This window comes from Mastigoproctus giganteus, chromosome 8, assembly GCF_048544385.1.
Source record: "Mastigoproctus giganteus isolate SK-2022 chromosome 8, ASM4854438v1, whole genome shotgun sequence".
Lineage (NCBI taxonomy): Eukaryota > Metazoa > Arthropoda > Arachnida > Uropygi > Thelyphonidae > Mastigoproctus > Mastigoproctus giganteus.
Window position 1 is genome coordinate 178,010,708 of NC_143582.1, and position 22,252 is coordinate 178,032,959.

At 34.8% G+C, this 22,252-nt stretch overlaps 1 protein-coding gene across 1 annotated transcript in view; it reads left to right on the forward strand.

The window, feature by feature from the left end:
* Nucleotides 1-22,252, forward strand: part of POSH (SH3 domain containing ring finger posh) — a 372,146-nt gene that overhangs the window by 299,576 nt on the left and 50,318 nt on the right. Inside the window, exon 12 of the mRNA XM_090379928.1 lies at nt 556-719. Within this exon, the coding sequence (XP_090236054.1) occupies nt 556-719 (164 nt within the window). The remainder of the gene's footprint in view (nt 1-555; nt 720-22,252) is intronic.

Below are 22,252 nucleotides of genomic sequence, written 5' to 3' on the forward strand. Positions count from 1 at the left end.
TTAACTGATATCCTCTTTCCAAATTTTTGTTACCTTGAGAAAAGGTAAACCATTATCAATCCACTGCAGGATAGAAGCCTCCTCAATGATTCATGTTGAGGGAATTGGACCATAATCTGCCATGCTGGTCCAATGTGGGGTTGGCAGATCAACCACATTTAGCAGTCAGGGGCTTGAATCCCAGTCTACTCAAAGAGCATGTGCTATTGCACTCCCACTCCTGAACACTCAGCTACGAAGTGTTGCTTGTTACCTTGAGAAAGTAGTATTTAAATGTTTCCTTCCAATTTTTCTAAAAATCCTTTTCTTCCTATTTTCCAAACATTTCTGTTTCATTATTGTCCTATTATACTTTTTATTCACTTTCCTTTTAAATTTTCCTGCACTGCCTGTTTCCTTGCACATTATTAAAGTATAATTTGTTTAGACTTTAAAAAGTACTCAAGCATTCATGTGTTGGATATATTTTTTAATTTGATTGTGTATGATATCACAGTGTTGCTTGTTATGTATTTGCATTTACATGATATTTCCTTAAATCATTTTACATTTCAGCATAAGGAAAGAAAAGAGAAGGAAAGAATTAGCCTGATGAAAAGGTTGACCAGCAAACGAAAGTCACGCTCCCCACCACCTTCTAATTATTCTTGTGACAACCCAACTTTTGTAGATAGTAGCGCACCAAGTAGTCATTCATCTCTTACTGTTGTGCATGTAAGGTAAGGCTTTGTTTTTTACTTACAGATATACTTTTATAAATTCATGACAGCGTCATAGTTTTTTCTTTTTTTTTCTTTCTTTTTTTATATTAGTAAATGAACTAAAAACTTATTTGTGTGGCTTACTAATTTAATTAATTATTTTTAAAAAATTATTCTGTTTTATGTTCTGAATCACATATATAGCTTCCATTGTATCCTTTTTTTTTTTTTTTTTTTTAACACACAAAACACATAGTTGTATTTATGAATATTATAAACTTTTATCAATTTTAAAGTTTTTAAATTTTAAATGAAATATTTTTAGTAGTATGGAAATTTCCCATTGCATTCTTTTTAAAATTCATTTGCTTCACTTCTAATCAGAAAAATTAATTTCAATTTATCATTGCATTGTAAATTGGTTATCCCTAGCTGCAGAAGCTGAGTTCTCATTGGCATGGAAGAGCATGGCATTATAAAAATTAAATTCCTTATTGACTTTTGGCTTCAACTAAAGTTTTCAACTGATTTGCTTTTTTTTATTTATTATTATTATTTAAAAATTTTTTTTTTTTTATTATTATTCCCATGAAAATAGAATTTCTTTCACTCTGGAGAATACATTGCTTACATCTGTAACATGTTCTCTGTAAAGCGTGCTTTTCATTTAACGTATTTAGATGGTCTGTGATGTTTATCCAAGCTCTGATTTTACTAGCTGTGGGAACAGTTCCCAAAGCTAGTAAAATCAGCTAGTTATGAGATAAACACTTTCTGAAAACTCTCAATCAGTTTTCAATGAACTGATTTAATTTTTCTGTTCCAGAAATCCTCTAAAACAGTGGTTCGCAAACTGTGCTGCTCTGCGGGTCTTAAGGGATCTGCAAACAGTTTCTAGGGGATCCATTTCTGTAATGGCTACTTTGAATTTTAGTTATTTTGTTAATTAAAGGAATAATATTTTGTTAAAAATAATCATGAAACTTGATTAATTGACAATTAATTGTCAATTAATTGTTTAATTGACAATATGTTTATTTCTCATGACAACTAGAATATCTGGTTAAAAAAATCTTCGTGGGTACAGACCCACAAAGTTTAAGGTCAAATCGTGCAATGCATTGTTATGTATGCTACTAATATGTATTCCTAGCTATCTGATTACAAATTATGTTGCATGTGGACACAAAGAAAAATATGTGCATTAAATTTAATAAATTTGCATTGTTGTACCTGCTACAGATTTTAGTAATCTCTAGCTGTGATTTATTATTATTATTATCAAACCATTAGAAAGACACAATATGGCCCTAGCAGCTTATGTGTCGTTAAATTTCATAAAAACAACAGCACAGATCACCAGTTCAATTTAGTCCTAGTTCATATAGCATTAACATAATTGCAAGGGAAGTGAAATAGTTATTTTTATTAGCAACAGTAGTATCAGTGAAATAACATGCAGTAACATTAATTTGGTTTTTGTTTGTCATGGATCGGTGGCTAAAAAAAAAAGTAGTTTAAGTAAACAGTCAAGTACTACTACATTTATAACAGGTGTAACTGACATAAGTGAATCTCAATGTTTTACATTACTATCCAGTATCAGCAGTTCTAGAACTGCAGAAAGTAGTACTAAATGGAAGAATGATGATTCCTATTTGTCTCTGGGGTTTATGCATACAGGTGATGAACTTGCCCCTGATGCCCTATATGTCTTGTGTAACAAATGTTATCAAACAGTTCTGTTTTACCTGCCAAACTTTGTACACATCGTGATACTAATCACCCTGAATATAAGGACAAAGATAGTTTTTTTAAGCATATGCATGAGGCATTAACAAACTGTCAGAGTGTATGGTGAAAAGTTCAAAAACTGATAATGAAAATGTTACTGAGGCTTCTTACAGGATAAGGTACTGTATTACACTTGCAGGAGAAGCCCATACAATTGCAGAAACCCTGATTCAGCAGTGGAAATGGCAAGTTTTGTGCTTAGTGAACAGTCGAAAAAGAAACTTGAAATAGTTCAGTTATCTAATAATATTGTTAAATGCCGCATTCAAGATTTTTCAGTAGATATATAATAAAAAAAAAATGGTTTGCAGTTTAAATCCAGCTTTGCTTTTTTTGTTGCAACTTGAAAAATCAAAAGGTATGTCAGGACTAGCAGTATTTCTTTTATTTTTACTTGTTCCAGAACAAAATTGAGGAAGTAAATCTCTTGAAAGTTGCACAACTGGAGAAAAAAAAAAAAGTTTAATGTCATATTTACATGATAGAACATGAAATCAGTTGAGAAAAGTGTGTTGATGTGTGCACAGGGGGACAGAGCAGTGACAGAAAAAATGGCAGGGATGGTGGCACGTACTGAAGAGTTGCTGCTGTTTTGTTCGAGTAATCACTGTGTGCTCAATTGGCAAGCACTTGTTGCCAAAATGATGGACAGAGACCAAAAAACCTTGTTGGATGATGCTGTAAATATAGTGAACCACATTAAATCTAGGCCACTTAATAGCTGATTGTTTTAAGTTACTTTGCAAAGAAATGGGCAGTGAACACTCAATTCTGCTTCTTAATACAGGAATATCTGGCTTTTTAGGGGAAAAGTTCTTGTTAGAGTTTTTGAACTTTGCTTGAAAATTTATTCTTTTTTTTTTTTATTGTTCACCCATTTTATCTTTCTCAGTGCTTGGTAATACATCTTGGCTGCAGAAATTGGCATACTTAGCAGACATTTTTACAAGAATTAATAAACTAAATCTCTCATGGGAAGGAAAGAGCAAGTTGATATTCAAAACAAGGGACAGAATTGAGTCTTTTCAACATAAACTGGAATTTTGGAAGAGATCTGTAGCAAAAAGGCAGTATGAATGCTTTTCTAGCCTGGAAGAAACTATTTATGGTAACATCATCCAATATTTAAATAGCTCACAACAGGAATTTCAGAAATACTTCCCATCTTCTGTTGATGAGGCTACCCGGATCCAAAATCCATTTTGTGTTTCAGAGAAACCGGATGGCATATCAAAGTTATTTTGATAGGTATTACATCTGGTACTAGCTTTAAACAGAAATTCATTGAGCTTCCTCTGGTTGAATTCTAGTGCAGTCTTCAAGAATATATTCACATGTTTCTAAATATGCTGTGCTAAAACTTCTTCCATTTCCCACAACTTACCTGTGCAAAGCTGGATATTTAATATATGCGGCAACAAAATCTAAATATTGTTACAGATTGGATGTTGCACCTGACATGAGAATTCTACTATCTGCAATCATTCCCAATATTAAAGGACTTTGTGAGATGAAGAAACAACACCATTCTTCACACCAGTAGCCTGTGAAGTGTGATTGAATGTATACTTAAATAGTGACATTTTATTATTCAGGTATTTTTTGTGTCAGCCTGAAAAGGGTAGATTGTAAACATATAATAAATCAGTTTTGAGATATAAATTTTTAATTTTGAATACCTATCATATGGATACCCTATATTTACATGAGCAAGGATGTGAGGATCCGTGGTTGTTTTTCGAAGCCAAAAGAGGCCCATGAGCAAAAAAGGTTTGGGAAATGCTGCTCTAAAACATTTTACTCTGTGTGATCACATGCTTGTGAAAAGCACACATCATCTTTATATTCTGAAACTGATTTGTTTAAATATCCTAGAAATTTTTTGGGCTTGAGTTTCTGAGATTAAATGAGGTTCATTGTTTTTAACAAACAAAAAAAAAAAAAGTAAGTAATGGAATTCACAGTTTATGCTTTAAATGTTAAAATTTCTTAGTCACTAGTGTACCAAACAAACACTTGCAAGTAGTCTATATTTAATTTCTCCGGTTATTTCCATAGAATTGTTAAAGACATCTTATTTTTCACTATCACTTTTCTTTTATCTGTGTCAGGTATAGATACATATCTGATTCTGTGGCTTTAGAACATTTGCAATTGAAGTGGGACTGCCTGTAAAAAGGATGCAAAACCTTTGAAATTGGCTTTGGTCTGTCAAGTTGTAGTAAATTATGAGTTACAGTAATATAACTCACAATTACACCTTGTGCCATGCCACAACCCATTTGGCTGTTTCAATAGTTATTGCTAATTCATCAGTAGATTACCAGAAATTAGTGATGCACAATACAATTCAGTGTTGATTTAAATAATAAGATGAGAGATACCAAATGGCATGAATACAAGTTTTAAATTAACGAACTATTAAATAGTAAAAATATTATATTTATAGCTAATTCTTCAAAATGGTGGCTTCAAGGACCAAAGAATAATTAACTGAAGAGAATTGCAAATGTTCTGTATCACAAGATACAGAAGGATTTGCTATTCAGCTTTTGTTAAACAGCCTTTTCCCACTAAAACTGAATAGCTCTATAAAAAATTCTATGGCGCTAGTTCGCATTTCACAGGCTGTCCAGCCACCCACCAATATCGTGGTGGAAGTGGACACTGAAACAGCTATTGAGTAGTGGAATTATGGTACACATAATAGCAGTTACACTTCTCGTGTAGAAAGGTTTGTTTATTTTTAGTGTGATATCTATATAGTGTGATTGTTATGTTAACATTATTAGCATTGCAGTTTTAGAGATCAAAGGTTTCATCATTCCTTTTTTAAAGACTGTCCATCTTAGAGATTTTATGTTTAACATTACTAATGTGCAAGTAGCTGCCATTTTTTTATTTATTTATTATTATTTTTTAAAACTTGATTTGATCCCTTCTCTATCTTACTGTCATAATATAGTTGGTTACAAAGAATTTCCTCTATCTCTTTTGCAAAAACAGTTTTTCTGTCTTTTTCTTTTCATAAAAAAATAGTAAAACTGCATTATAATTGGGCTCCTTTTTTTAAAATTCCGCAAATTTCTGCTTGTTTTCATGAATGTATTTATTGTCAGGTATTCTAGTCTACATTGCAAAATAGTGATGCAGAATAATAGCCTTTCTGTCTGTAATGTGCCACTGTTTTATCATATTTGTGTGAAGAGAAGCTAATTAATCAGTGAGATGCCAAAGAAATATAATGTAAAAACGTATGCAATATTTTCCATGTACTGTAAAATCTGAAAAAGGTAACACATTTTCCTTGTGTACTACTGTATATAGATGTGATTTTTCAGTTTCAAGTAGGAAATGTGTTATCAGGCTTTTATAAACACAAGCATAAGGACAGTGTCTGCACTGTATAGAAAGAAATGCAAAAATAGATGTAGCATTTCGTAGTGGTGATGATATTACATGTGCTGATTGTTTATTTGTATCTTATAGAACAGAATCTTCCTCTGAGTTGTTCTGATCATGGTGTTGCATTGTTCAGAAATATGTTTCTTGATAGTGAAATAATAAAACAATAGGCATTATTAGTGAAATTACACAAATGGAGAAAGTAGAGGCAGTCATGGCTCTGAAAAGTGGGATATATCCCACTGCGGATGACCTTTTGTAATTAAAAAAATCATCAAATCAAAGCAGTTTGCTCTCATTATCAGCATTGGAGGTAGACTCTACAGGCTACAGCATTGGTCATCTTTTCAACAATCTAAAAGCATATTGGATTCTTTAAAAAACACTTACTGAAAATGTGTATGTTATGAAGTAATGGAGTAGCAAGGTTATGAAAAGAAGAGATTAAACATTTGATGGTAAGGTTGTCCTTTTCATCTTATTAATTTGTGTACTGAAAAGGGAGCTGAATGCTTCATGTGAAAATAGTGAATACTTAATGGAAATTTATTGCCCTCTAGAAAGAAGTGCTAAAAGAAAAGATATACAGGCATACCTCGAATAACGAATAGGAGGCGTTCCACGAAATTACTTTGTTAAGCGAAACTTCGTTTTCAGAGGTAAAAATACTATGGCCAGAATAGGGATACGTTCCTACGTAAAGAAAATGAAAAGCTTTTTTTTCGAACAAAGAAAAGTTTTATTAAATAAATACTCAACTTACATACAAAGTGAAATCACATTTTAAAATATGAGTCTAAAGTTGATTGCTTATGCTTTTTTCTCTTTCATTTAACAATTGCCTATACGGAGTTATTGCATTTAACACTGATCGCTTAACAATTTGGGGGGATACAAGGACTAATAGATTAACAGTAGCCACTGGCAGAGGAGAAAGTGATTCTTGCACTGCTTCTATTGGAATGAGCAGCAGCCTGGAAAATAAGATGCAGGATATTACAGAGACTGCTTGGAATCATGGGGGTACAAGTAAACACATTGGTTGTGTTAGGGTGGCTAAGAGGAAGAGTAGGTGCATGTATACTTGCGTGTACACCAATGCTAGGAGTTTAGTAAATAAATTTGATGAATTTGAGTTATTGCTCAAAACATCAAAGGCAGATATTGTTGGGATTTCAGAGACGTGGTGTCACACAGATATAAGGAATGCAGAACTGGAATTTGGGGAGTACAATGTCTACAGAAAGGATAGGAAGGGAGGAGGGGTTATGCTATTAGTTAAGAAACACATAAAATCCAAGGAAGTGAAGCCAGTCGACATCACTGGACAGTACAGTGTCGAGTCAGTTTGGTGTGACATAAGCATTGGGAGATCAAAATTGAGAGTAAGAGTGTGCTATAGGTCTAATGACTCTGATGAGTATAATAAGAAACTGTACAGAGAAATAGAGTGGGCCAGTAAATCAGAGAGTCTTATAATGGGGGATTTTAATTTCCCAGATATTGACTGGGATTTGGGGGCTGGTCACTCACACACTAGCAAGGCTTTTGTGGATTTATTGGATGATTGTTTTCTACATCAGCATGTTCGGGAAGCAACTAGAAGGAGTAATACTCTTGATTTGATTATCAGTAGTGATTCTTCATGCATTAAGAATCTGCAGATAAATGAACCACTAGTGGGCAGTGATCACAGTGTTCTGAAGTGGGAGTTACTAAAAGAGGTAACTACCATTAGCGGGAAAGGGAAGGGGTATTGCTTTCGTAAAGGCGACTACAATGGACTGAGATAGTATTTAAATTCTATAGAGTGGGATCAACTGATGATGTTACCAACAGCAAATTCAAAATGGGAAGCATTCAAAGAACTTATCTTGCAAGCTACTAGGCTTTACATACAAACTAAGAAATATTGTTCAAGGTTTAGGCCTAAATGGATGTCAGATGAACTAATGAGGCATATGGCAGAGAAGAAAAATGCATGGGATGCATACAAATTAACACATGACACAGAAGCCTATGGTAGATACAAGTTGATCTGTAACCAAGTTACAAAGGAGGTTAGGCAGGCGAAGGCAGATTACGAGAGATCCTTGGCAAGGGATGCGAAGAAAAACAGCGAAGAGTTCTTTACTTATGTAAACTCTAGAAGGAAGGGGATGAATCAGATTAGTCCACTTGATATCGATGGGTCAACTGTTGATAACCCTGCTCAGGTAGCTAACAAATTGAATGAATATTTTGCATCGACATTCACACATGAGGAGTTATTCAGCGAGGGGAATGCCAGAGGTGTATTCAACTCTAGCAGTAAGCTAGAGAATCTTGTAATAACTGAGAGTAAAGTGGAGGAGAAATTGTTGAAGATAAACACAAGAAAGGCACCTGGGGTAGATGGGATCTATCCAGTTATATTAAAGTAGGCAGCAAAGGAAGTAAGCAAACCCTTAGCCATAATTATGAGAGCTTCCTTGGACTCAGGGGAGGTACCCATAGACTGGAGATGTGCAAATGTAACCCCAATTCACAAGGGAGGATCAAAGGCTGACACAAGTAATTATAGACCTGTGAGTTTAACTTCGGTTCCCGGAAAATTAATGGAGGCACTGGTTAAAGAAGCACTGCAGGATCATCTAGACAAGACTTCAGTTATAGCTCGGACACAGCATGGTTTTGTTAAGGGGAAGTCTTGCCTGACCAATTTGATTGGATACTATGATGCAGTCACAAAAGAACTGGATGCAGGGAATAACTTTGATATTATATACTTGGATCTTAGAAAGGCTTTTGATACTGTTGCACATGGAAGACTGCTTCACAAATTGGAGCAGTGTGGCATTGGAGGCAAATTGCTGCTATGGATAAAGGGGTAGTTGAGGGGGAGAAGACAGAGAGTGGTAATCAATGGACACTGCTCATCGTGGACTAATGTTATTAGTGGAGTCCCTCAGGGCTCAGTGTTGGGTCCATTATTGTTTTCTGTATTTATAAATGATATTGATGATGGTATGTCAAGCTTAATGTCGAAGTTTGCAGATGATACAAAGGTAGGCAGGGTTGTCAAGGACACTACTGATACTATGCTGCTGCAACAGGATCTGGAAAGGTTGAGCAGATGGGCTGAGAGGTGGCAAATGAAGTTTAACATTGACAAATGTAAAGTACTACACATGGGAAACAGCAACCCCAGAGCAACGTATCAACTCTGTGGTACTACACTGACAGTGGTAGAGAATGAAAGGGACTTGGGGGTGGTTGTGCAGGCAGATATGAAGTTCTCTGAGTAGTGCAGACGGGCTGCAAGAGTAGCTCATGGTGTATTGTCAATGATATATAGGAATTTTTCTAGCAGGGATAAGGAGGTGATTATTCCCTTGTATAAGGCAATGGACAGGCCACACCTAGAGTACTGTATACAGGCCTGGAGGCCTCATTTCAAGAAGGATGTAGAGCTGCTGGAACGAGTACAGAGAAGAGCAACAAGATTAGTGAATGGAACAAAGGGGTGCTCTTAAGAAGAAAGGCTTAAGTTTTGCGAATTAGTGTCTGGAGACTAGGCACCAGCGAGGTGATCTGATAGAGGTGTACAAAGCCTTGAATGGTTTGAGCATGCTCAATGCTGATGGGATCCTTCCTCTTGCTCAGAATAATCACCTGAGAGGGCATAAGTTCAAATTGAGGAAAGACAGATGTAGGATAGATGTGCGGAAATTTGCCTTTAGCCAGCGGATGGTTGGTAGGTGGAACAGACTTCCATCCCTTGCCGTGGAAGTTGATAGTCTAAATAAGTTTAAGGCTCAGCTGGACAGGTATTTCGAATGAACAGAGGGGTGAAGTGGAAGTGGTTATTTTTTATTTATTTATTTTACTTTTTTTTTTTTTTTTTTGGCTGATGCTGCATAAGCTTGCTTTCTTGCATCAAATGCCTCTACTAATGCTAACAATAAAACTTCTTCCTAAATCAGGATCATTTTCACTAAAAAAATTTTAAATGTTTTCAATGTCATTTAAACACCTTTTTAAATCTTTGGTTGTTAACACTTTTTCGGGAGGAACTTCTTTAACTTCATCTTTATTATCTTTGTCTTCGTTGCTAACAAGGTTTTCTAAATCTTCCACTGAAAAACCATCATCTTCTGCATTCAATAAATTTCTAACATCCTCTTCATCGACATTTTCGAAACCTATTGATTGAGCCATCTGGATAACTTCATTTCTAATTTCTTGGATGTTATTTTCTTCTTCTAGTACAACTTCTGGCCATATTCTGCGCCCAACTCCATTTAAGCATTTCTTAGTGACTTCTTTCAAAGAACTATCAACGTTTTCAATTGCGTTTTTAATGGTGTAGTTTTTCCAAAAAGTTTTAACTGTCATTTCCTCTTTATCCTGTAGTTCAGTTAAATTGCTTAATGTTCGACGCATATAATAAGCTTTAAATGATGCTATTACTCTCTGATCCAATGGTTGAATCAGGGAAGTTGTGTTTGCTGGAAGAAACACAACTTTGACAGGAATGCATGTGTCCAACTTGTTAAGATCAGTAGGATGTCTCGAAGCATTGTCTAACAACAAAAGAGCTTTTTCTTCATTTTTTTGACAATACCGTTTTACTTCAGGACAAAAGTGGTTAACAAACCAATCAGTAAATAACTCCTTGTTAACCCACGCTTTTCTATTTGCTTTCCATATTACAGGTAAATTCATTTTTACGTTACCTTTTAACGCCCTCAGATTTTCTGAATGGTAAACTAATAACAATTTTAATTTATAATCACCAGAGGCATTTGATCCAAAGAGTAACGTTAAACGGTCTTTGGCTGCTTTAAATCCAGCAGCTGATTTTTCTTCAATAGAAATGAAGCTTTTTGTTGGTAGCCGTTTCCAGAACAAACTGCTTTTGTCAACACTGAACACCAAATTTGGTGGAAAATTTTCACGTTCAATTATTTCCTTTAGTTTTTCTGGAAACTTATTTGCAGCTTCTCCCGTTAATTTTACACTATGAATCCTGGTCCGTTTTTTAAATTTCTCGAACCAACCGTGAGAAGCCCCAAAGGTTTCCGTAATTTCTTCAGTTTGTTTAGATTTCAGGTGATTAAACTGGAATATTTTTTTTATGTTAAATGGGGCTTGAAATTGCGGACTTTGTTATATCGAAGCTTCGTTATCAGAGGTAACGTTAACCGCGGTATGCCTATATTTAAAGAGTTTCAAATGATGAGCCACCGAAGTAAAAAAAAAAAAAAAAAAAATAATAATAATTTGAAGAATTGTCTGTACATGGTTATTTTTGATTAAATATGTAACTGGTGTAGTAGAACAATAGTAACCTTTGAGAAGTCTGTTGAAAGAAGAAATTGGAAATGGTGAGAAAAGATGAAGCAGCAGATGTTTTGCAGTGTCCAATCTGTCAGTTTTGGTGTGATTAATTACTAGATGCTGTTAAGAAGGAAGAAAGAATTGATGTACAATGGACCTTGGTATAGGAACTGATTGAGTGCACAATAATGCTTGTAATATAACACATTATCCCAAGTCAGGCTCACCATTTTAATAATTCCTCATAGTAATGCCAAGTGTGAGAAAAATATTCAGCATGGTGTGAAAAACAAACACTTGAGTTCAGATATTCTCTTTCTGGTGAAGCTTTGAAAATTCATTTGATGAAGTGTGTATGGCTGGACCATTGTTATAAACAAACCTTTGACTCAACATTTTTGAAGAGGACAGTGGTGCCATGTGGATGTCTAAAAGACAATTTAAATAGAAAAATGTTAGGTAGCTAATGTTTAAAAGCATATTCTACTATTAAAAAAATCTTATGGCTATTTTTTAATATAAAATGTGTACGTTGTCAGTGAAGTTTAATTTATAGTACTGTGTGGACTTTAAACGAACCTGCTTTTTCTGAAACATATTCTGTTTTAATCCTATTTTATGTGAAGAATTCTTGCATTTTGCAAAATATCTCCTGTTACTTTCGTTTTGCCTTTTTTTTTACCCCAAAAATCTCCTGTTACTTTCCTGCTTACAATTATGTGATCTCCATCTTTTTGAGTTATAATACTGTATATAACATGACAGAATTAATTTTGCACTGAATTAATTTTGCACTGAATAAGTAATATAAGATATTAAAATAGTAGTGCAAATTGTCTAATTTTATTGTATGCGAAATTAAATATAAGATCTTTTTTGTACAAGCAATTTATTCAAATCTGTTGATTTCTTAATGCTGAGAGTAACCTTTATTTTTATGTGATTTTGATGATGTACAGCAGATATCTTTTAAGGGCAGGTGATGTTTCTGTAAATGTTGGCAATATAACTGGATGGGATCTATCCAGTTATATTAAAGGAGGCGGCAAAGCAACTAAACAAACCCTTAGCCATAATTATGAGAGCATCCTTGGACTCAGGGGAGGTCCCCATGGATGTGCAAATGTATCCCCAATTCACAAAGGGTGACACGAGTAATTACGGACCAGTTAGTTTAACTTCTGTTCCGGTTAAAATAATGGAGTCACTGGTTAAAGATGTGGTTACAAAGGAACTGGATGCAAAAAATAATTTTGATATCATATACTTTGATTTGAGTAAAGCTTTTGACACTGTTGTGCATGGAGCAAATTGGAGCAGAATGTTATTAAGGGTAAGTTGCTCCAAAGGATAAAATGATGGTTGAGTGGGAGAACACAGAGTGGTAATCAATGAGTGCTGCTCTTCGGAGACTAATGTTATTAGTGGAGTCCAACAGGGTTCAGTATTGGGTCCTCTGTTGTTTTGTATATTTATCAATGATATTGATGAAGGTATATCAGGCATGTTATACCAGGCTTCATCAGGCATGATGAAGGTATGTTATTAGTGTTGAAGTTTGCAGATGATACAAAGGTTGGCAGGGTTGTTAATGACAGTAATAACTGAATGGAGTTAACCTGGGAGGAATAAAATAATGGAGTCACTGGTTAAAGATGCATTGCAGGATCATCTAGACAAGAGTGCAGCAATAATTCAGACACAGCATGGGTTTGTTAAGGGAAAATCTTGTCTGAAAAATTTGATAGGATATTATGATGTGGTTACAAAGGAACTGGATGCAGATAATAATTTTGATATCATATATTTGGATTTCAGTAAAGCTTTTGACACTGTTGTGCATGGAAGACTACTGTACAAATTGGAGCAGAATGGTATTAAAGGTAAGTTGCTACAATGGATAAAACGATGGTTGAGTGGGAGAAGACAGAGGGTGGTAATTAATGGGTGCTGCTCTTTGTGGACTAATGTTATTAGTGGAGTCCCACAGGGATCAGTGTTGGGTCCTCTGTTTTGTATATTTATCAATGATATTGATGAAGGTATATCAGGCTTAGTATCGAAGTTTGCAGATGATACAAAGGTTGGCAGGGTTGTTAATGGCAGTGTGCTACTGCAACAGGATCTAGATAATTTGGGCAGATGGGCTGAGAAGTGGCAACTGAAGTTTAACCTTGACAAATGCAAAGTACTGCATATGGGTAGAAGTAACCCCAGAGAAACGTACCAACTGTGTGGTACTACACTTAAGGTGTAGAAAATGAAAAACACCTGGGAGTAATTGTGCAGTCAGATATGAAGTTTTCTGGGCAATTCGGACAGGCTGCCCGGGCAAGTCATGGAGTTTTGTCAATGATATATAGGAATTTTGCTAGCAGGGAAAAAGAGGTGATTGTCCCTCTGTATAAAGCAATGGTCAGGCCACGCCTTGAGTTCTGTGTACAGGAGGCCTCATTTTAGGAAGGATGCAGATTTGCTTGATCTTGTACAGAGAAGGGCAACAAGATTGGTGAGGGGAATGAAGGAATCCTCTTACCAGGAGAGGCTTAAGATCTGCAAATTGCAGTGGCTGGAGACTAGGCACCTGCGTGGTGATCTGATTGAGGTGTATAAGGCCTTGAATGGATTGAGCACGCTGAATTCTGATGGGATCCTTCCACTTGTTCAGATTATGAACCTAAGGGTAATAAATTCAAATTAAGAAAAGACAGATGTAGAATAGATGTGCAGAAATTTGCCTTTAGCCAGCTGGTGGTTAATTGCTGGAACAAACTTCCATCTGTCGTCGTGGAAGTTGATAGGTTAAATAAATTTAAGGAGGAACTGGACAGGCATTTGAAGGGAATGGTGTTATTTTTATTATTATTATTATTTTTTTTGGCTGATGCTGCATAAGCTCATACACTTGCTCTCTTACATCACATGCCACTATTACTACTAATTCTACTACTATTTGATGTAATGATCCGAATCAAATTGAAGCAATGGTTTTCCTGTTAGATGTGCAGAAATTTGCCTTTATCCAGCTGGTGGTTAATTGCTGGAACAAACTTCCATCTGTCGTCGTGGAAGTTGATAGGTTAAATAAATTTAAGGAGGAACTGGACAGGCATTTGAAGGGAATGGTGTTATTTTTATTATTATTATTATTTTTTTTGGCTGATGCTGCATAAGCTCATACACTTGCTCTCTTACATCACATGCCACTATTACTACTAATTCTACTACTATTTGATGTAATGATCCGAATCAAATTGAAGCAATGGTTTTCCTGTTAGATGTATGTTCATCATAATCTGCAATGTGTTTAGATATCAACATTATGCATTAATTTATTCATTCATTTACACAATATTATTCATTACATTTCACCCTTAATTCTTTCAGAAAACTTAAATTTCTGAAAGCTCATTCGGCTTCAGCACTGCCATTGCAATGGTTTCAAAGATGTTTCTGGCTTTCTTAATTGAAGAAAGAATTTCACTTGATTTTAAAGATAAGCTGCCTTTGACAAAATCTCTAAAATTTTATTTCATATTTTATCAGAAAACTTAAATTTCTTATTCGTTTTCCAATGTCTTGCCACGGAGACGTAAGTTTTTTCATATTCCACGATTCCAGGTAGCATATGTTTAAAATTTCTTTCAATTCCTCATCGTCAATAGTATCATTATTTTTTTTATTTAATTTAAAATTACTCTGTTGCATTAATAACTTATCCTTAATGTGACGAGGGTAATTTTTTAAATGTGTTCTTACTTTCGATTCCTTCAAATTCCTTCAACTTCAACATGCTCTCAATTTTAGCTTCATAATTTCCTTCAGAATTTTTCAAATTATCGATAGCATTGATAGAATAATTAATTTATCTGCTTTTACTATATTGATGCTGTGACTTTTTAAAGCTTCTGAAAGGTAAGAGAGCTCCTGCAGGATGTCGGTCATAAGTGCTAAATCATTAAGAAATTTCAGATTGAAAAGTCGGTTTAATAATCAAGAATATTTAACTTTATGATTCAAAATGTTTGCACAAAGCGGGATAATTTCTCCAACCCTCAATTACCATCCACAGGCTACCCATCATGGCCCGAAAACACAAGCGATCTTGATAGTTTCCATGTCTAGTACTTTAGCAATAATCCTTAATTCACGATGGTTTTTTTGGAGATTGGTGATATAATGCATACAGTTTTTTATTATTATTATTGCCTGTATGTCATGATATTTTGAAAAATTTTTTTGTTCACAGTGAAAGCCCGGACATGGTTTCTAAATCTGCCAACACCTTTGGAAAGTTTACTTAATATCTTAATTGCCTCACCCCCCCCCCCACCTTGACGTCGCTACTGTCACTAGTTCTTTGAATACTGTGCAAAATATCAGAATCACTCAGTTATTCGGCTTCTGTGACCATGTAAACATAGACAGGAGAAATTTACTGGAAGGCGTGGATCACTCATTCACTTCTCTGAAAAACATATGACTTCTTGTCGGAGTAAAGGGGAACCACAACACAGGTTGACCAGAAGATATTATCCGTGTCGGGAATCTTCTTAATCCTCTGACTGGGTATGGAAAGCATATTGACTAGCGCGACTTCTCGGTATGTAACTGCATAGGTTTTATGGACACCACTAAAGTTTTGGAACAGTAATCCCTTTCGCCCTTAATTCATGCTTTCTAATTACCTAAAGGCCAGAGGTGAGAACAGTGGGTACAAAGTTATCTCTCGTAATCGTTCATTCTGTGGAAATTATTTTAAATGTTTCCATAGAAACCAAGGGAAATTTTAAAAAATTTGCTATGAAGAAGTTCGTTAAACAGAAGTTCCGACTGTAATTAACTCAAAAATGAATCAATTTTAAAATACATAACTGGTTGATTATGCCATTGAAATGCTGAGGATGGAGCCCCGCTCACCCCACCATAGTTCCGGCTCTGGATACTCAATAATTAAATCAGGATTTCATTTGTAAAATAAATAATCGTTTCAACAATGGGCTTGCAAATTTTCAAAAGAAATAAGTGGGCTCTCGTGAGCACAGTATAGCTCAGTACTGTTAGTAATACATTTTGGTAATTCTCAAGAACACGGTGCCCCTTTGAAAATCATGTCGAGAGGAAGAGGGGGAAAGCAGTGACGTATGGTTTGTAACACCGCCCACTCATGCGTTCCCCCTCTTCATCTCAACAACTGCATGTGGCAAATGTCACGTGACATAACAGTATGGCGGAGCTGAAAAACAATTAATTGTTTTTGCCGTAATTGTAATTGTTGCTGCTCTGAAAAAATTGCCAAAAATTAATGGCAATTTTTTCAGAGCAGCAACTAAAACAAATGCAATTTATTTCGAAAATACAATCTCATGCAACATAACATGTCAGAGTTAAAATTAAGAAAATTTAACACAAAAACAGTAATTTTTTCTCAAAAAATGACATGCAACAAACGACCAGTTTTCACTAAATAACTCCAGAAGTCGCATAAAAATGTAACATAACCATTTTTCACTAAACACAAATGAAAGTCGATCAAAAACATGACTCCGATTATAATTTATTTTTTCGTTCAATGACTGGTTTTTGCTTGAATCCCTCCCGAAGTCACATAAAAACATAACCATTTTCTAAACACAAATGAAAGTCGATTAAAAACATGACGTCTGTTATAATTTTTTTTGTCCAATGATCAATTTTAGCTTGAATCCCTCCCGAAGTCGCATAAAAATCTAACCTTTTTTCGCTAAACAGAAACGAAAGTCAACATGTGCAACGAACAATAAAATTGCTCTTTGCATAAGCACAAAACGGCAACATAGAATTTTTTTTGAAAAGAACGCAACCGACACAATACTCAACCAACACAATACTAGGTTAATAATACGTTAAAATAACACAGAAATACAAATAAAACTCACCTCATAAACACAGGATTTCAGGACTAAATAAGCAACCAAGAACCAAAACATTAACTCCAGCAACAAATGAGCAGCACAGACCACAAACCAGCATACAAATGAAACCTTACGCAACAAATTTTGGTTTGAGCGCTCCAGTGACGTCGTGCCACATGACGTCTGCCTAAAACGAAGAGGCATATGCAGTCAGTTGGCGGAGTCACAACCTGTCAATCACTGCTTTCCCCCATTCTGACAGCCAATTACAAGGGTGCACCTTATATTGGAGTTCAGCGTACATTTTTAATAGTTTTGCCATCACTAGTATTATGAATTTTAACATTTGCTCATAAGAAATATTACTGTAGAATTCTATGCACAGTACATTGTTATAAATTGCTTAGTCTTGGCCACTGATAATCATATATATTTATGAGTACAAAGTGTCTATAATCAAGGTTTACCTACTCAAGTATATATGAAGAGGAAACTTTATCAGAAGACATTTTTATAGGTACATAAGTACACTATCAACACAATGGGAAAGAAGAGAAAAATAGAAAAAGAAATCCTAAAACACCACCAGACTGAGAATTGGCAGGTAAGTTTTCAGTCATCTATCGGAAAATCCAAGATTTGGAAGGCTGTGTGGGTACTCATAGTAACATCACATAGTATTTTTCATCCTGTTGCACAGTATGACTAATGCTCCCCAAATCCCCAGTGTTTTAGGTTCATTTGTTTTAGTTAAAAATCAAAATTAAATGAATAATAAATGATTCATTTTATTTTTTCACCTAGATGGTCTTTGATGCTTCAAAATGTGCATATTATTTTAATTAGAAATGTGCAGTAGAATCGTATAGCCTCCCTATTAGAGTTTGATAAACGTCTGGCCTCTACTTCCTCATAAAATTCCTCATGTGTAAATGTAGATGCAAAATATTCATTCAGTTTGTCTGCTACTTGAGCAGGATTGAATTTCTTGCAGATCAATTGAGATATATTTGTGAATATGGAGTAAGGTCAATCCCACGAGTCTGTCCTGTCCAGTTGTACTTATTAAATATGTTTTAATCCTTCAAAGGGTAGAAAAACTTTATTCATCAGTTTGTAACAGGAATTATGGCTGATATATTTATGGATTTCAGGAACATTGGCTTATTCTTGCAAAACTGGGCCCAGAACTCAAATTCTCCTCTGTCAACATTTGCTATGATTCTGATGTCTTTGTTATAAAATTTTAGTGCAGGCATACTTGATTGGGAGACCAAGTACTTTTCATTACTTCGTTGAAGTGGGTAAATTGGGGGGGGGGGGGGATGCTGTATAAGTTTTGCTCCCTTACATCATTTTTCCAATACTTATGCACTTTCATTGAAATATGGTAGAAGCCCTCTTAACCAACACTTTCCCTTCTCACTTTGAAACATACTATCTGATGCCCGTGGCATACTACAGTGTGCTATTGGCATTGGTCCAGTATGCTAGTAGCTAGTATGTTTGTATAGTCAACCATGCTAATCTGATGAGTTATGTTTCCCAAGAGGTAAGTTGTGATTTGGTTCCAAACTAACTTTGCATCAGTAAAATTATTTATTATTGTAATTACAGTATATAATTTAATTAAATATTACATAAATTAAAGAAATGTTGGTGAGAAAAGAAAGAGTTGTTTTTGTGAAAACTAAGTTAGATGCTCTGGAAAAACTCAATAAAGGAGGGTCTTAAAAAATTGCTGTTAAATTAGGTGTGTGAATGATAACTATAAAAAAAAATTGGAAAAAATAATAAAAAAAGCTAGAATGATATTGCACTCAGTTTGTTTCACAAGGATCATTAAGTTCTTGTTTCACTTTAAAGAAATCAAAATTAGTGCTAGTAGACAATTCATTATGACTGTAGTTTATTCAAGAAAGACTATGGAGCTCCAATAAAAGCAGCATCATAGAAAAAAATTATCTTACATCAAAAGATTGATGATGCAGAAAGTGACAGAGGATTAGATGTTAGAAAAAAATGTTATGATATTCATATATTGCTCAGTCTGCTGCTCAAAACTTTACAGAAGATTCCAGATCATTTATCAAGCAAAAAACTGATTTGAGAACAGTACTACAATGTGGAAGAAACAGGCCTAAATTATAAAATCTTACCCAAAAAACAATGGTTAAAAAAAAAAAAAAAAAAAAAAGTGGAGTCCACAACCAGGATTCAAAAAATCCAAATAATTCTGCAATAATGTAAATAGAACTCAAATTCCTGCTTTTTTGTCATTAGTAAATAAACTAATCTTAGAGGTGTTAAAAATATAAATTGTGCTTCTTAACCAGTTTACTGCCACCCACAAAAAGCAAAAATTGACATGGATGGAGTCTGCATTATTCAAAGATTTCTATCTTCTGTAAAAAAACGCTTGAAGAAAATAAACTCACACGAAAAGACTGTTCTCTTTTTGGATAACACTCCTTGACATCTCAATTGTGATTAACTTAAAGAAAGGGAAGTAAAGGCCATACTTTTACCATCTTTGATCCAGCCTGTGAATCATGTGCTTTCTAGAATGACTAAAGAGACTATTGGTTAATGTTTTTGAATCGAGTTTTGGGGGTTGGGGGGGGGAGACACAGATGTAGGTCTTATAGAAGTCATCAACATCAGAGACCCACTTACAATATAACAGTAGCATGGAATGCAATTCCAAGTTTAACGTTTACTAAATCTTGGAGAAAACTTTGTAGTGAAAATAAAATTCTTAAGGTATTTATATACTTTATTGATTCCCACTTTAACCAGATTTTTCAATTAACCGATGAATTACCAGTCCCCATCACATCAAATACTTCTGCTGTATAAAAGAAGTGAAACTGACAATCTGAGCATTGCACTTCAAGCAGTGAAACAAAGATTTGTGTGAATCTTTATTTTACCTCTCTCTTTTATGTTTACACAAGAAGCTTATTTGCGAAAAATGTGTACAAAAGATTATGTTATTATTGCAATTGAAAGTACTTGTTATAGTAGAATTTTACTCAATTATACATAGGTCACACATTGATATCACATAATTTCCTTTATTTAATATTATTAAACTAATAGTGTTTCCCTAGTGCTTGTTATAGTGGACTTATAGGCAGTTCATAATAATGGACATTTACCATATACAGTCTGTCCTCGTATAGCACGATAGTTGCGTTCCTAGAAACCCTCGTGCAATGCAAAATCGTGCAATATAAACAACAGCCCCTATGGGAAAAGTAGGGTTAGGTGCCGACCACCCAAGATTGAACACACATTTGGAACCAAAACATTACCAAACACAATAAATAATCGGGTAATTTTAATCGTTATAAAATACTTACATATTTTATAACGATTAAAATATGTAATAAAAATAATATTATATTATAATAAAGTATTTTTAGTATTTTTAATACTAAAAAGTATTTTTTACGGATAAAATAGTATTTTATTCGTAAAAAATTTATTATATTAAATAAAATAGTCGTAATAAAATACTTACGTATTTTATAATACGTAAGTATAAATTATAATACGTAAGTCGTAATAAAATATTGCTAATGCTTTTGCTTCTATCGTAAGCAAACTTGTTTTTTGTTTGATTTTCTATCCAAAGAGATGACAGCCGTTCCATCTCTTCCAATGCCCGTGACCACCAAATAGGGAGGCTGGGGAAAGGTCAGGGAATGACCACCGCATATCCCCGGAGCAATATGGCCTCAGTTGCTAATGCTCCTAAAAACCAAATAACAAACAACAAACATCTCTTCCAATTCTTTGTGTCTTAATCTAATGGATTTTAATTACACTTTGAGTTGTTCCCGCTATGAAAGTTGTTTTTATTTTCTCTGCATTCTTTGTAATTCTCCGCGTTGCCTCATTTAGGTCTGTAGCACGTGCAATATCACATGGTCTTTCATTTCGCTCAAAGCGTTTCACAATTTCATATTTTTTCTCTATCAACAGAAGCGGACTGGCCATAAGCCTTACGGGGGAAACCACGGTGGGCCGGAGGCCGGTGTGATTTTGGCCATAAACCGTAGTATGAGGCCACTACAAATTTTCCCGGGTAAGAATTTTTGACCCAGTCCGCCTCTGTTTATCGATATTGCTTCTTTTTTTTTTTCTCTCTGAATCTGCAGTGTCTTAGCCAGGACGCTTCCTTTTCACACCTTTTAAGTATTTTACTCGTTTTTAGGGAATAAAGCACAATTACAAAACGAAGAGGCATGCTTGATACACATAAACAAAGCTGCGCGGTATAGCAACTGAATAAACAACACCGTAAAGGCCGAGATATACTATTAACACCTCACATTTTACTGAAGGACATTTTTTTTATTATTATTATTATTAATATCCATATGATGCAAGGAAGCCTGAGGCTTATGCTGCACCAGGAAAAAAAAAAAAAAGTTCCCGAGTAACCCTGAAAGTGAGAGAGAGAGAGAGAGAGAGAGAGAGAGAGAGAGAGAGAGAGAGAGAGAGAGAGAGTTAAAAGTAGAAGGGAATCACCAAGAAAGAGAAGAATGATGATATCCAGCTCAGGACCCTGGGTGTGCCAAGCCCATACTCACCAGATGTGAGCCCCCGTTATTTCTGGAGGTTATTACCATAAAACAATAAAAACAATTTCCAGTTGCGTTTCTGCTAGTGGAATCTGTTATAAACTGGTAGTAAACTCCATCTAATTGCATTTGCGATTATATGGATAGCTGGAATTGTGTTGGTTTTTACGTTATTATGGTGAAATGTGTTTCCCCTTCACTGATATAAAACACATAAATACATTTTCAGAATCTTCTTCGTTCCTGTCGTGTTGCGTTCAGTTGGGGTGATTCCGCATTCGACTGCCATTTCTTGTAAACACAAAGGCGAATCGTGTATAAGCGAATTCGGTTCGTGTTATATAAGATAACGTTCCCCTATTTATAAATCGTGTATGATCGAATTTGTGTAATGCAAACACGTGTTATACGAGGACCGACTGTATTGCTAATCATATTCTAAACTTCATATACAGGATGTTCATAAAGTCCTCGTGCACTTTAAAACTGCAATAACTTAGGTTCTATACGAGATTAAAAAATATGTAAAATGCATTTGAAAGAT